Below are 15,646 nucleotides of genomic sequence, written 5' to 3' on the forward strand. Positions count from 1 at the left end.
ATCACCATTACAATTAGGAGCAAACCTAATTCCTCACCCCAGCCCACGGAGTTTTGGGCAGCCCTGTCCTTTCCATTATTCCGTATAGACTCCCTGCTGGCTTCACTCATCTGCAAAATGCATATGCTGGTAACTGAGCAGAAAAATGGCAGGTCTGGCTGGTATAACTTTAGCCTATGAAAATTTATAGTAGGACAGTTCATACTAAGAAGAATATAAAAAGCAGTGCACAGAACCAGGGAAATAGGACCATAATAACTTGGGAACATGGACAATAAGTTAGGATCCATGTTTTTAGGAGAAGAAAACATGAGGTTTCTGAACCAGATATACAGACTATAGCAAAAAGAGCCTTTTGTCTGTCCTCCTTTGTGTTTTCACATAAGAAAAGCGAATATTGATGGGCAGAAAGAGACACAAAGGAAGGGAGCCAAACTGGAGCTCTTTACCTATGAGATACAATGAGATATGGCAGATGGAGGGACATGAGCAGCAGATGAAGGGGAGGGAGGAAAAAGAAACATTTTCCTAGAGGCCAAGCCAAGCAGTATTTCTTAAAGCAGGAAGAAAAGGGCAAACATCCCCATGCTCCTATCTGAGAATCCCTATGGTAATATTTTGTTTTATATTTTATATTACAGGTCACATGCTTATAACTCCCAAAGTTACAGAGAAGATCAGATAATGAGGGCATTCTATACGTGTTCTGTACTGCTCTATTCTATACTTATTTCTACTTTCCCCATTTAAAACTCACACCACCCACCTGTATGGTAAAAACAAGTAGAAGGCAACTCCAAAAATGATTCATCTTTTATGATTTCTTATAAAAGCCAAATAATAAATAGGCATTCTTTTGTATAATTCTTATGTCTTGTTTGGTTAGTAATATTACTGCCGTTTTTCAGATGATGAAACCAAGTGTTTTGCCTCAGGTCATTTAATGGCACAGCTACATTTTGATCACTGGTGTCTTTGACTTTGAAGACAGTAGCTTTTCCCTACACCAGTGGTTCCCAAAGACTGGTCCCCAGACCAGCAGCATCAGCATCACACGGGAACTTGTCATGAATACAAGTTCTTGGGCCCCATTCAACCTACTGAATCAGAACACTGGGGGTGGGGTCCAGCAAACCCTTTCACAGGTCCTCTCAACGATTCTTACACGTTGACCAGATGCAGGAACCACGGGCTTATGTCATGAGCACAACCTGCATTCGACTATTGCTTATACTCATTGCAGAGAGTATTTAAGTTCTGGTGGGTGTCCTTTTTATTCTTTCTTCTTTTTAAAATCATTTTTGAACAAACATATATTACTGATATATGGTAATTTGACATACTGCCACAGCATCACATGCGGTGAGGTTAGAAGGGCAGGCAGTCTGGGAAAGGAATCCCAGATCCACTGCCAGTTGTCATATAGTCTTGGCAAGTTATATAACTTTTGTGAGTTTTGGATTTGTCTTCTATAAAAATGAAATAAAAATGATGAGATCATGCACAAAAAGCAGTTGAAATGTACTAACTGCTGAATAAATAAATATATCTTTCACTATGATCATCATTAAAGACAATAATACCAGTAACATTATAATGAAGTGCATGAGTGGTGAAGTTTATGTATCACGTATGTCGCAAAGCTCCAGAGATGCTCTTCTGCTTATAATTTTTAGTATGGAAGGGCCCTAATTTTTCCGTTTTCAAAATGATTTCCAATACATTTCGATTCAATATACATTTTTGATACCCCACAATGTAGAAGGTACTCCACTGTTTCAGGGTATTTTTTAAGTAGAGTGATGATACCAGTTATCAATTCATCTATTAGGGAATGGATATCAGTATCTATTGAATACTTTTTAAAAATTAAATACTCTAAATTTTTGTTCTGTATTGGCTTAAAGCTTCAAATTGTATCTTTTAACATTATTTGAAAAATAATACATTATCACAAAATTAAGAGGCTGTGTTATTATGGACACACATTTAATTTTAGATTAAATTGCTTATTAAAAAAACCATATTACCATATTGTGATGTCTGTATAGTTAATTGTAGAATCTCAATAGTGTTTTTTTTTTTTTTTTTTTTTTTTTTTTAAAGATTTTATTTATTTATTTGAGAGAGAGAGAATGAGAGACAGAGAGCATGAGAGGGAGGAGGGTCAGAGGGAGAAGCAGACTCCCTGCCGAGCAGGGAGCCCGATGTGGGACTCGATCCCGGGACTCCAGGATCATGACCTGAGCTGAAGGCAGTCGCTTAACCAACTGAGCCACCCAGGCGCCCCCTCAATAGTGTTTTAATACAGAAATTTTCAAATAATAATTCACCTACAGTAATAATATAATCCCTGTATTTTACTCAGTGAAGCTTATGCCAATTATTTCTTGTTTATTTGTCTTATCAGTGAAAGAAACCAATTTCTGTCCCTTTTATTATGTTTTTTAATGCATGCAAAAGGCTATCATCTTCTCTATGTCTTTTTTTTAGAGTGAAATTTTCAAGTCTCATAACCTCTCACAGCTCGTGTTTTCGAGATCTTTTTATTATTTGTATTGTTCTCTACTGAATACTTGGCAATTTGTCTTTTTTCTGAGATGTGGTATTCTGCTGAACTCAGTCCCCAAATCACAGCCTAACAAGACCTGAATGTAGCTCATCCGTTTTGATGTATGACATCACCATTACAATTCAACACACTGCAGCATTTGAATATATTAACAGGGATCAGAATGTGGACTCATTCAATTTATGATTCACTGTAATTCTTGAATTGTTCTCTCTCTGCTACTACCATCTCTAGCTTTGCAATGCACTTTTTGGTTCCATTACTTTTTCCAACACCAACTTTCACATCCATTCTCTCTTCCTAAATCCAACCTCGCTGATTGGGCCTATCTCCCCAGCATATCAAGATTGGGCTGTAAAGTAGCACAGCACCCCAGATTCACAATCCCTGCTAACTTCCGTAACTCACTGTCCTTTAAATTTATTGGCATATATATGCTGCATCTCCCAAAATGTTTTATAAGTATCCTATTGTATTACCCCGGGAGGCTTTTCTTAAAGATGATTTTTAAGGTGTGAAAGAGTTAAACAAACAAACAAACACAACTGACTGGTGTGTTTCTTCAGGCACATTTAAAAAGCAACCTTACCGTCCCCTTCATTGACTCAATTTAAGAAAGTTAAACTCAGCATCAACTACAGGATCACACTATTTTATTATTAAGCTGTCACTGAAAAAAATACAGGTTAAATCCCTGATCTTCACACACAGGTAGCTCAGAGAGTACCCTGTACCCTCACCACAGGAGGTCACTTGTCTATGCAGGGACGTGTCATATGGCTGGCTGAGCAAATCTTAGTAAACACAAAGTTAGTTCCACTCAACATGTTTACTTCTCTAGTTACAGAAGAAAGCAAAGGAAGAGAATATACAAATGATGAAGGAAAGAATGAAAGAACCTTCAAGTATTAGACCCAAATTTAGTTATTTTGCCATAAATAAGTGACAGAGTTATCAAGACTGAAATGAACTGATACCTCATACATAAACTTTCATGTATAAGGGAATTTTGGAAGTGATGGATTGTTCAAATTTACAAATCAAAATTTACTACACTCGTTAAACGAAACATTAATCCATGTGCCTTCCTTCTGCTTGGAATCCCCATCCACTCCCCAACCCCCTTAGGTACTCATTCACCTGCCCCTGCCTCCCACCTGTCCTTTGTATCCAGCAGGATCCTGCTCATCCTCATGAGGGTGAATGTGATTCCTCCAAAGCAGTGGTCCCTCCCTTCTTGTTCACACTGTCATGTGCTTAGCTCTTGCTTCAAAGAACAACTATTTGTTTATAGAGATGTACTCTCTACTGATTTTGAGCTCTCCCTCTTATCTTTGCTTTCTGGCCACCAGTTGGTATTGAGAATTGCTCAGTGAAATTTTGTTAAATAAATGAATTACTTAAAAAATAGCATTTTCCCAATAGCTGTACTTTTATGGGTTAAAAAGCAGCTGTCAGGTCTGAGAAAATGCATGTGTCTGTAGCAAAATGAAACAAACAAACAAAGACTAATCAAATAAAAAACAAAATGGCAGAGACCATGATCTTTAAATAGTGTATTTTACCTTTTTTTCTCATATGTATTTATGATTATGTATCCTAATACAATTTTGGATGTATTGATTTTGGATACATTTTTATGTGTTCATCACCTAAGTACATGTGGTAGAATTGAAGAAGGTTGTAGGAATAAAGGAAAAGTTTTTGTTATAACATTTCCCGAGCTTAATTTAATAGTTTCCAGAAGACTTAGCAAAAAGGATAATCATTAGTAAAAGTTAATAAAGGAGAATGCTGTAGTTCTAGGGAAGACTGGTGACAGATTTAATCACTGTCTTTGAGTACATGATGGATCAACTGAGAGACGATAGTGGTAAAATATTTTCCTTCTTAGCTCAGGATAAGACCAGAAACCGTTAACTTAAAGAGTAAACAAGACAATGGTAAAGAAGGTGACAAATGACTTAGTAATGCAGTGAAAGATTTCTCTCACAGATTTGTAAAGCAGGATAGCTGTGCTTTGCTCTGGAGTTGGTTAGATACTACATTTAAACCTAAGTAACTTTTGACAAGACAAAAATCAATTTGTTCCTTAAGTAGGTTACACTCTGGTGGTTCTCTACATTCACCTAGAACAAGTCCCTTTCTCTGTTCTCAGGGAGTCATCCCAGCCACTGAGCTGGGGACAAGCCCATGGTGGCATGCAAAATAGCATCATCTGAGTAAACTGTCCTCCAGCTCCTCACCTTTCTGATCGGACCCTCCTTAACACAGGGGCCAAAGACTGGGGAGGAGTGATTATAAATTGCCCAAAGTGTAATAAGAAATGGAACATAAAGGTCCTTGGAAATATAAAGATACTAAAAAGGTTTAAAAAACTAGGTGAAAAGATCATGATCTTCAATTTTTTTATGTTTAATATTCTTTTCATTAACATTAATAAGTGACATTTAGTATATTTTTATCAAAAGTAATTCTATTAAATGATTTTAACATCACATTATGTATTAAAATCCTGTGTTGTGAAATTCCAAGATAAGATACAAGTTTAAGGTCTCTGTCAAGGGTCACTAAAAGAGTAGATTTTTTCTATAACCTTTATGGGTTTTGGTTTTTAATATTAACATATGTTACACAACTTTACTTATACCATATGCTTGCCGTTGTTTTATGAATACCACAACCTTTATAAAGAACCTTAGGCCTACATAAAATTATTTTATTCTCGCGGAATAGCAAAGCCATCCAAATTCAAAATAAGCTGACACCTTATGAAGAATAAGGGCCTAGGTTAAGATAGTTTAAAACTCCACAGCACACTCCAGAGGTTAAGTGTATTGTGGCTTTTCTGCTGTTGCCTCATAAGCGATGAACCCGAAACACAGTTTTGCAGTGTTTTTTTCTTGTCTTGTTTTCCTCCAATTGATAAATGCAATGCATCCACTGAGAATCTGAAAGCAGTATGAAATCATATCAGAAATACAGGATTTGGTTCCATTTACCTGTTCCTGTTGCTGGAAATCCAATCTGAAATAAGTGTCGATGCTTGTTGGTGACAGTGCTTGTTGCCAAAACTGCACGCCAGCATTATGACTTCTCTCCGGAGTTCTCTAGGTACCATCCAAAGGAAAAACAGTGAAAAAGCAGTGTTAATATCTGGGGAGGAGGGGCCATTCATTACATAAGCAGTAGATAAATAAATAATCAGCACAAAAATGATTTCCCGATACAGAAATCCTATTTTGCTGAGGAAGAGATGGTTAGGCAGAGGAGAAGCTCAGCATACTACAAGTCTTCTCTGGAACAGTAATACAGTTGGGGGGGTCAGGGGGCTGGGTTCAAATCTCCCCTTTACCAATAACGGCAGATCTTACACTGAAACGTGGCAAGGATATGCTTTTGTTCTCAGTACCAGGTAGTGGAAACTGTTCTACCCATCAGCAGGCCTCCCAGCAAAGGGAAATGAAAGATGCAGAATGAAAGAAAGATCATCTCATGCTGCCAAAGTCTCAATGGTACTACTCGTATGTTATTGTACAGCTCTGGGGGAAAAGAAGCGAATAAGAAAATAAAACAGTACTCATGTTGGTAGGAGGCTTGAACAAGAGATCCATTAAAATTGTTTTTTGGCCATCCAAGCTTGATGTACGTAGCTGCAACTTGCTTTAAAATATATTCCTAAATGGGGGTTAGAAGAAATAAAGATGTCAGTTTCAAACCTCTCCATGCTGATCATTACAATTACATAATACGATTAAAATATTTTTGAAATGCACCTACTTTAAAATATCAGTAAAATTATGGGCATGGTAAATCCTCTAATTTTATCCAGCTCAGTGTTTCAAATATAGAAAATAAGGATAAAATAAAATTGCAATGGGGGAAGTCTACTCTTTACTTCCTATTGAATAATTAAGTAATTTGCACTATTCACTATTTTAGATGACAATTTTTGTAGCAAAACAAGGACGCTGAGGAATAGTGACAATGACAGCCATGCACACAAATATACAAATGTATGTAGATATAGCTTATGGAAAATAAGCACCTAACATTCATGCATTTCACATCAATAGAGCACATTTAAAGCAAAACTGTTATGTAAGCCCAGCGACTAGCCTAGCATTGTTGAATCTGACACACACAGAACACTCTTCAGTAAAAAATATGGCATTTCAAAGTCAACAATCCATTGAGCTAATGATATATTTAAATATTAGCAGCAATGTAAAATATGCTTTCCTCACTTTAACATGGTCCTTGAATTTTGTCAAAGGAATGAAAGCACTGAAATTACAATAAAAGCAATTCTTAACTTTTACTGAAATCGAGGTGTCTGACACAAAATACTGTTCCAAAGTACAAATATATATAAAAATGTATTTTACTTTTACAGAAGTTTAACACTGCAGTGTCTCTGTTAAGGAGAAAAGAGAAGTGGGATAAGTCTTTCTCTAGCAGAGAAAAGTTATACCTGAACTGTAATGATCCATTTTTTTGCATGTCTGTTGTCAGGGATTAGACCAAGCTAATGACAATGAACAGTCAAGCCAGGATTATTCCAATTAAAAAAAAATATCAAAACAGAGGTGTTTGCATGCAGACTTGGAATAAGGAAACAAGAAGCAACTCCGATGGCCATCAGACAATGTAGAGGCGGCTAAGAAACAGATTTCATGCCATGGCAATCCAGTCTCGAGTAATTAGTGGAGGTTAATTAGCAGAGCCAGTGTGCCATAAGACATAGGATGATTTTATAAAACACAGGGCAGACTCCTAAGATAACTGAAGGGAACCAAACAGGGCTCAAAGGTGGGACAGAAGGCACAGAGACCCAGCCTCACTGGCGATAGGAAATTTAGGAATCAAAAGCTCCTTAGCCATACTTAATCCTAATCTTATTCAAAATGGTTATTAAATTAGATTAGGTGGTGTCCACTGTGCAGCGCTGGCTTACCAGACTTCAGCTTAGGAAATCTGGTCAGGTAACATTTTGGAATGTTTGTCATATGTCTTTGCCTTCTGTGTCTTTGTGTCTATTTGGATTATCTATTGTTTGCTCTCCCGTATCCCCTTGGACCCAATTATGAATGGGCTCTCACCTCAGTGTTGATCTTATCCTTGTTAATTAAGGAAGTGAATTGAATTCACTATGCCCTTTTGGATAAAAATAATGACTAAGAATCTTTACTGAAACTGTCTATATTCTGTTAAGATCTTTGGGATCCCTCTACCCGGGTTAAGTCCTTTGTGAACACAGAGCCCTTTAACACTTGGAAAGTAAGTTTGAACTTTAAGGATTTGCCATGTATATTTGTTCTTAAATTCTGAGGCATTTAAGCTTAATTGACACTTTTAGGCCAGAATAAAAAGTAGCTCGTATTACATTTCTTCTTCAAGTAATTGTCATCAGTGTTGCACAGAAAATCAGGACAAAAAGGGTAATACAAATTAGAAGAAGAAACACAAACAACCCAGGATCAGTTGCATAAAGTGGATAATGAGAAAACAGTTCATCAACTGAAAATAAGAAAGAAGAAAATATGTCTTTTTACATTGAAGACATTGTATTTCTCCATGCGATCCAGTAATTTATCAAGGGGATAAAGAGCTCGGCTGGCAGCATGCCAAGGAAGAAAATCCTTCTCCTCAGACAGGTATCTGATAATCTCCAGGGGAATATGCTGAGGCAAATAGCCGGCTCTGCACAGTCAAAAAAGTTAATGTTAATTATATGCAGAAAATATACATGATGATGCAAAAATGAACATTTTACTTATGCAAATAAAAGGCAGAAAGCAAGGTTCATCACAGTATAAAGAAGCCATACTCAGTGCTATAAAAATAAAATTACTCACTTTTTAAATATAGTCCTACTTAGGATGCCATGTGCCTTAATATATACAGAGTTAGAGAGTTAAAAATTTACATACACAAAAATATCAGAATGCATATTTTTTAAAAGGAAAGAATTCCCGAATTTGAATAAAATCAACTCTAAGTATTTTCCTTCACAGAAACTCTTCCGAAGTCACATGTAATTGAAAATAATTGATTACTAAAAGTTTCAGTTTCTCAATGCATTCTCTTTGCTCTTTGTGTAGTTCTGTGTAATAATATTTAATGCAGATTGTTTTCAAAAGAACAATCAAACTCAAGAGGCAACTTACAGGTTTTGACTGTATCTATGTCATATTACAATTTGAACATTTTTCAAAAGAAATGGTTTCCATAACACCTATGAAAATCTCATAGATTTTAATGGACTCCAAATTCCCAAAAAGTTGAAAGAACAGGCTCTTCCCATTTATTATTTTTCTTTCAAAATAGATGCTGTGTCACCTTGGGGACCAATGTCAGATTCTTTGGAGAATATGAAACTGTAGCTTTTTAAAATGATCTGAACACATGTTGCCCATATTTAAAGAGGGTATATCCAAAAACGGATCCAAAAAGTAGTGTCTATCTCTACTCTCCAGGAGACTGCATATAAAATCCTTGCAAATCAAAGCAATATAAATGACAATCCACAGTACATTAAAAGATGGTCTGTCTTAGCCTCAATGTCCCTGATGCATACACATCGTGACACTATGTGTTTTGCTGGATTTTTTTTTTTTACATGAATAATCAACTGCATGCAGACTTCTAATGCGGGGACCAGCTAAATATGAAAGCAACCAAAGCCTGCTTATCTCCTTTATCTACCTTTCACACTGTTGTTCTTTTGTAACATCACAAAATTAGACGGGCCTTTTAATTTGTGCTTGGTGGACAGGCAGGGAGCAAACAAAGCCTTGTCTCATTTTCACCTAAAATAAGTTTGCCGGATTATCTAATTCTTACTCACTGTGACAAGCAAAAATTACTCTACGGTAAACTTGCAGCCATGTTTAGATGTTCATAAGAAAAGCCAATTCTGAAGATTATGTTTGAGTTTTCTTTAAATTAAAAAAAAAAAGATGTGTGTCACTCTACCGATTTTGGTTCACTCATGGTGTAAGATCAACTATCGGTCACAGTTAATGTCTGCTATAAATACGAATGGCGAGAATCACCCCAAATTTCCACATAATTTCAAAATTTCCTAAAGCTTGTATGATTTAGACTACATCTAGACTTGTGCCACTTTTCCTGTACCATTACCATTTTAAACATCCTTGCAGAAAAAGTGTGATATTAGGCTATGGCAATGACAATTAAATAAGGAATTTTATCTTTGTGGCTAGGGTAGCATAGCATCTCAATAACACAGTTACAATTACTTTTAAGAGTTTGCTACCCACTGGGGTGCTTGGGTGGCTCAGTGGGTTAAGTGTCTACCTTTGGCTCAGGTTGTGATCCTGGCTCCCCCCATCCCCAATCGGGCTCCCAGCTCAGCGGGAAGTCCGCTTGTCCCTCTCCTTCTGACCCCCCACCTCACACATGCACTCTCTCTCTCTAACAAATAAATATTTTAAAAAATATTATATTGCCTTTTTAGTGGGTAGCAAACTTTTTTTTTAAAGATTTTATTTATTTGAGTGAGAGAGAGAGAGCATGCAGGGTGCAAGGGGAGAGCAGAGGGAGACAGAGAAGCAGACTCCCCACTGAGCGGGGAGCCCCAGCAGGAGCTCAATCCCAGGACCCTGAGATCATGACCTGAGCCTAAGGCAGACACTTAACTGACTGAGCCACACAGGCACAGGGCAATATAATTTTTTAATAAAAATAATGATTTGGCTTTCTCTCCTAAAAGAAACATACCTTTCAATATTTCAGATTTTGTCATTTGTTTCCCCTGAACTTTTAATTCTAAATACTAACTGGAATGGTGATCATAAATTTATACTCTACATGCCATGGATTATATAATTTTAGAGTTATAGAAGATTTATCTAGAAGCCATTATTCTTTTGTTGAAGAAATAAGAAAAATGATGCAGTAAAAAAAACAACAAAAAAACCCTTGAGTGAGCAGCTAACTTATTATGGGTCTTCAAGTAAGTTTGGAAAATCTAGAAAGGTATGGGATCTATTTTATTGCAGATTTAAACATACTAGCCTTACGTCAGTTACAATGTATTGTGCTTTGCTTCTTTCCTGTAAATAGATGGACATTATTCAATGATTTATGCTTTGTAGGAAATGTGATGACAGAAGATGACTAATCATGTTATGGAAGAGACTTGGATTTGAGAAAGAGTTGGGATCTACTAATACTTCCCATAGAATTAAACAAATTCATCTTGCCAAGCCTCACGTTCCTTATCTATGAAATAAGAGGGTTGAAAAAGAAGACCTCTTTTTTAGCCCCCCCAAAATTTTTATCCTAACCTACTTGTCTACAATTTCAACTGTGACAAATATTACAATAATATGGTCATACTTTATTTGTTTAAAAATTTGAAAAAATACTTTGTAATCTTTTTATTCCCCGTTCTTCAGTTGTTTAATATGTGTAAGTCTCAGAGGCAGGGCTTGGATATAGGTTTTAGAAGATATCTGACAGAGTGTAAAGAAAATAAAAGCAGGGATGCCTGGGTGGCTCAGTCGGTTAAGCATCTGCCTTTGGCTCAGGTCATGATCCCAGGGTCCTGGGATAGAGTCCCACATCGGTCTCCCTGCTTCTCCCCCTGCCTGCAGCTCCCCCTGCTTGTGCTCTCTCTCTTTCTGTCAAATAAATAAATAAAATCGTTAAAAAAGAAAGAAAAGAAAAAAAAGAAAACTAAGCTGACAGAAGTTCCAAATAATGACAAGCCAAGGAAAGTATTCATTAAATAGGGAAAGAGAGCAAGTTCTGTTTTGAGTACTTAAGGTAAAAATTGCTAACTGCTCACCAAAAATCCATGCTTTCCTCTACTTCCTAGGAGAGATTATAATTCCCACTTTTTTGGTCGTTAGGTGTGGTCATGTGACTAGCCAATAATGCATGAATGCTCATCACTGCCAGGGTTAGCCCATAGACCTCTCCCATTAGCTCCCCAATATTCTTTTTCCCTGAAGTGAATCTTTCAGGGTGACCTTGGAACTCTGTACTGAATATGTCAGAAACCCACCTGGGTCTCTGGATGACTGCACGCCCATGTACTAGTTCTCACACCAGTTCTGTTACGTAAGCAGGAAAAACACTTCTATCGTGTTTGATCCAAATACATACTTGGGTCTATTTTTTAAAGCAGTTAACCTTTTCTAATGCAGCCCTCAAATAGAATAAGAAACAGATTACATTCAAATTGCTCTCATTTGTGTTGTTACAAACATATATAAGTAATTACCTACTACATAATTCAATACACTCACATTTAGCCTACTAGATCAAAATATGTAGCTACACGCAATTGGACAAGATGATCAGCTTCATTACAAAATTAAGACTTGTAAGAGGTAATGTTGGTGAATAAGTTACCTACTTTAGATATGTGTTTGTGTAATTGGCTGGTAATGATATCTGTGATTACTACTACTGATAATGCAATCAATATGGGGGAAGTATGTGGAATCCAATAATGGAACACTACATTAGCTCCAAGTAATCAGCCCAGTAGGGAGCACATTTAGGGTCCCGATGCCAAAATGCAGTTGCCCTAGATTTACATCATCACAGAGAAATGTTGCTAACGAAATAGGGGGAAAAAATAGCAAATTTAAATAATATTTCATGTACAGCTAAGTGTGTTTTATTAATATTTTAGAAAGAGGTTGTAGATGATATCTATCTTCTGTACTAATGGGGTATAGGTTGGCATAAGAAATAATTTAGGGGGGACACCTGGGAGACTCAGTCAGTTAAGCGTCCGACTCGTGATTTCAGTTCAGGTCATGATCTCATGGGTCGTGGGATGAAGCCCTGCATTGGGCTCCCCACTCAGCGGGGAGTCTGCTTGAGAGTCTCTCTCCCCCTCTGTCTCTGCCCCTCCCCCCATTTGCACACACTCTCTCTCTCTCTAAAATAAATAAATAAATCTTTTAAAAAAAAAATTTAGGAATCAAAGAAATGATAATGGGGAAATGAAACAAATGAGGAAAGTTAAAGAAATAGATAAAAGATTGCCCATTGGCACCACTCCCCCTCCCTAAACACACACATACCCTCGTCTCCTTCAATTTACTGGAGCTTGCAATGAAATATATCTTCAGGCATACAAGAGACTATTTTTTATAAGAAGATTAAAACCAAACAATATTAGCTGATATTGAAATGCACTGATCTTAGCTGGCTTTGTTCTCACCTAAGATCCAAAACTACTATTTAAAAACTGCTCTGAATTCTGTGAATGTTAACTCTCGAATCTACTGAGATGGGTGGCTTGCACACAAATAACCTATTTTATGTGAATTTCCTTGAAAAGCATTTGGCTTCTGGGTGCTTGAAACTCGGAAAAAAATAAAAAGCACAATCAGACTCTTCAGAGCATCATACTCCAGGTTTCACTAATGGAATATTCATTTTAAACCAATAAATCACCTACTACATATTTCACAATATGTCCAGGAGACATTATATCTCTCCTTTAGGGTACAGATTTTTAAAGCAATTGCTAACATGCTTAATTTAAAAGTTTACTATTTTATCTATTATCTTTTGTTATTCATTGTTAAAGACTTTTATGTGTTCTTTGTGGGAAGATCCTATGGTGGAGACCAGAAACTCCAGTAGTCCTCAGAGTACCACAGACTAAAAAGGGAAGTACACAGGGAAGGTATCTCTGTCAACAAACAGTCTATTTGGTCAGGTCATAGAAAAACTAAAGCTATGATTCAGGCATTGGAGAAATGTTGTCCGCAGAGATGGAAACAAAATTACTTATTTGTAGCCCCGTGAAATTAGAACCACAAAAATGTGCACAATAAAGAGTTCTCATAGCCCCTCCTTCTCCTGTTCCTTCTCTTCCAGGAAGCCTTCTTCCAAACTGACTTAGGCACTTCTTTTCTGGGCTCACAGAACACCTTGATAACAGTAATCTTTGTAATAATTATCATGATATTAATCATAATTTTATATAATATGATCTTTTTCACTCACTGGACTTAGCTCTTTAAGGAAATGAAGCATGCTTTGCCTATCTTTGTATCCCCATAGCCTAATGCAGAATCTAGTATAAAATAGGTACTCAATAAATATATTTTTACACTAAATTAAGTTATGGCAATAATGTCATTGTTCTTAAAAATAGGAGCACTTTACAAGCATATTAAAACTTTAATATACACATATGTATTTTTTAAATTAAGCATTTTCTAGGGTTAATAGATACCAGCAGGCTGGGAAAAGTCCATTAGAGTGATATTTATAGTATTTTTCGTCATCTTGTTTATTAATGGTATACATGATAGAAGATAAGAAGGCCATTGCTATCTAGCTAAGGAGCTTTGAATAAGCTAGTCTATATCCAAATGAAATAGCTTTATAGCCAGGGAGAAAGCAGAAGCATTGTAAAAACATCTACGTTCTTTTTTTTCCTTTTTTTCTGATTACTTTCCTACTCTCCTTGAAGCAACAGCATTATTTTATACCATGTACTTAAGTCAATTGATGGTGGGCTTGGAAATCTTTTTCCTAGTCAGTAAATGGACAAGGATGAACTATGTGATCTCTAGGGTCTCTTCTTCAATAAAGATTTGAAGATTAAAATAAAACATCCAGAAACAGTTTTTTGCAACTTGTGCAGTCCCCTACCACCACCACAACCAGCCTTTCTTCTCTATACACACACTTGCTTCTTTATTTCCAAGTATAATTTCTCAAGAAATCAGCCATCATCTAAATACAGGGATCCTCTGGATACTCAGTAATGCTAAAAAGCAGAGTCAATGTTTGGTTATTAATTGGAAGAGTTAATAGATGTTAGCTATTCACCTGAAAAGGAAAACATCCTTAGCTTTATGTCTGAAGTTAACTATTTTTTTTATTATGTTATGTTAATCACCATACATTACATCATTAGTTTTTGATGCAGTGTTCCATGATTCATTGTTTGCATATAATGCAAACCCAGTGCTCCATGCAGAACATGCCCTCTTTAATACCCATCACCCGGCTAACCCATCCCCCCACTCCCCTCCCCTCTAGAACCCTCAGTTTGTGTCTCAGAGTCCATAGTCTCATGGTTCGTCTCCCCCTCCGATTTCCCCCCCTTCATTCTTCCCCTCCTGCTATCTTCTTCTTCTTCTTTTTTTTTTTTTAACATATAATGTATTATTTGTTTCAGAGGTATAGGTCTGTGATTCAACAGTCTTACACAATTCACAGCGCTCATCATAGCACATACCGTGAAGTTAACTATTTTTTAAAAGAAATCTATCAACTTATTTTAAGCTATCATGTATTGAGGATTTACCATATGGTATGGTGTTTTGGAAAGATGGTCTAAGTTTGTTTTAGTTTACTATCCTTAAAAACTTCAGAATCAGTGCTATTATGCACCCCCCCACACACCTTTTTTTAGATAAAGAAGCTGCAGTTTAAAGAAGATAATCAACTTGCCAAGCTGACTTGGCTAATAAGTGACAGAGCTGGAATTGAAAACCACGACTGACAAGAAAGCTCTCACTGATTCTACCACGTGAGACTGCCTCCCTAAATACCACTTTGAACTAGAGTTAAATGCTTTCTGTCTCCTTTCCTTTAACATCTGTTTACACGTCACTATCATAGCACTCATCATGTTAAGTCTAGTACATGAGGAAATACATCATCAAAGCCCAGGTGCTCGGTAGGGCAAGTGAGCGATAGTAGGGACCAGAGGATTATGGGGAATGATTTAAAGAGGAGGCTTAGACCAGACGTCAGTGAGGACACCTGCCTGCATGACATGAGAAACCAGACTGAGCAAATCCGGTGGGAGAGGAATTCGGGCCTCCTGGGAAACAGCAAGGTCAAAAGTCCTAAGCCAGGGATAAATTGGGGACATTGGGCAGAATCAAAAAGGGGTTTTCATGGCTGGCGTGGAGTGAGCCACGGAAGAGTAGGCTAGGTACAAGGAGGTTGCATAGGTTGGTGGTGCTAGATCATGAAAGCCCTTAAATAAGGGCTTCAGCTTGTTTTTCTGTGGGTGATAGAAAGCCACTGCAAGTGTTTGATCTGATTTATGCT

General features: G+C 36.9%; 1 protein-coding gene across 1 annotated transcript in view; it reads right to left on the minus strand.

The window, feature by feature from the left end:
- TRHDE (thyrotropin releasing hormone degrading enzyme) overlaps positions 1 to 15,646 on the minus strand; it is a 364,092-nt gene that overhangs the window by 24,448 nt on the left and 323,998 nt on the right. The window contains exons 13-15 of the mRNA XM_021678576.1: positions 8,128 to 8,275; positions 6,153 to 6,250; positions 5,575 to 5,682 (exon numbers count right to left, since the gene is read on the minus strand). Coding sequence (XP_021534251.1) covers positions 5,575 to 5,682; positions 6,153 to 6,250; positions 8,128 to 8,275 — 354 coding nt within the window. The remainder of the gene's footprint in view (positions 1 to 5,574; positions 5,683 to 6,152; positions 6,251 to 8,127; positions 8,276 to 15,646) is intronic.

The sequence above is a fragment of the Neomonachus schauinslandi genome, chromosome 5 (genome assembly GCF_002201575.2).
Source record: "Neomonachus schauinslandi chromosome 5, ASM220157v2, whole genome shotgun sequence".
In the NCBI taxonomy this organism is placed as follows: Eukaryota; Metazoa; Chordata; class Mammalia; order Carnivora; family Phocidae; genus Neomonachus; species Neomonachus schauinslandi.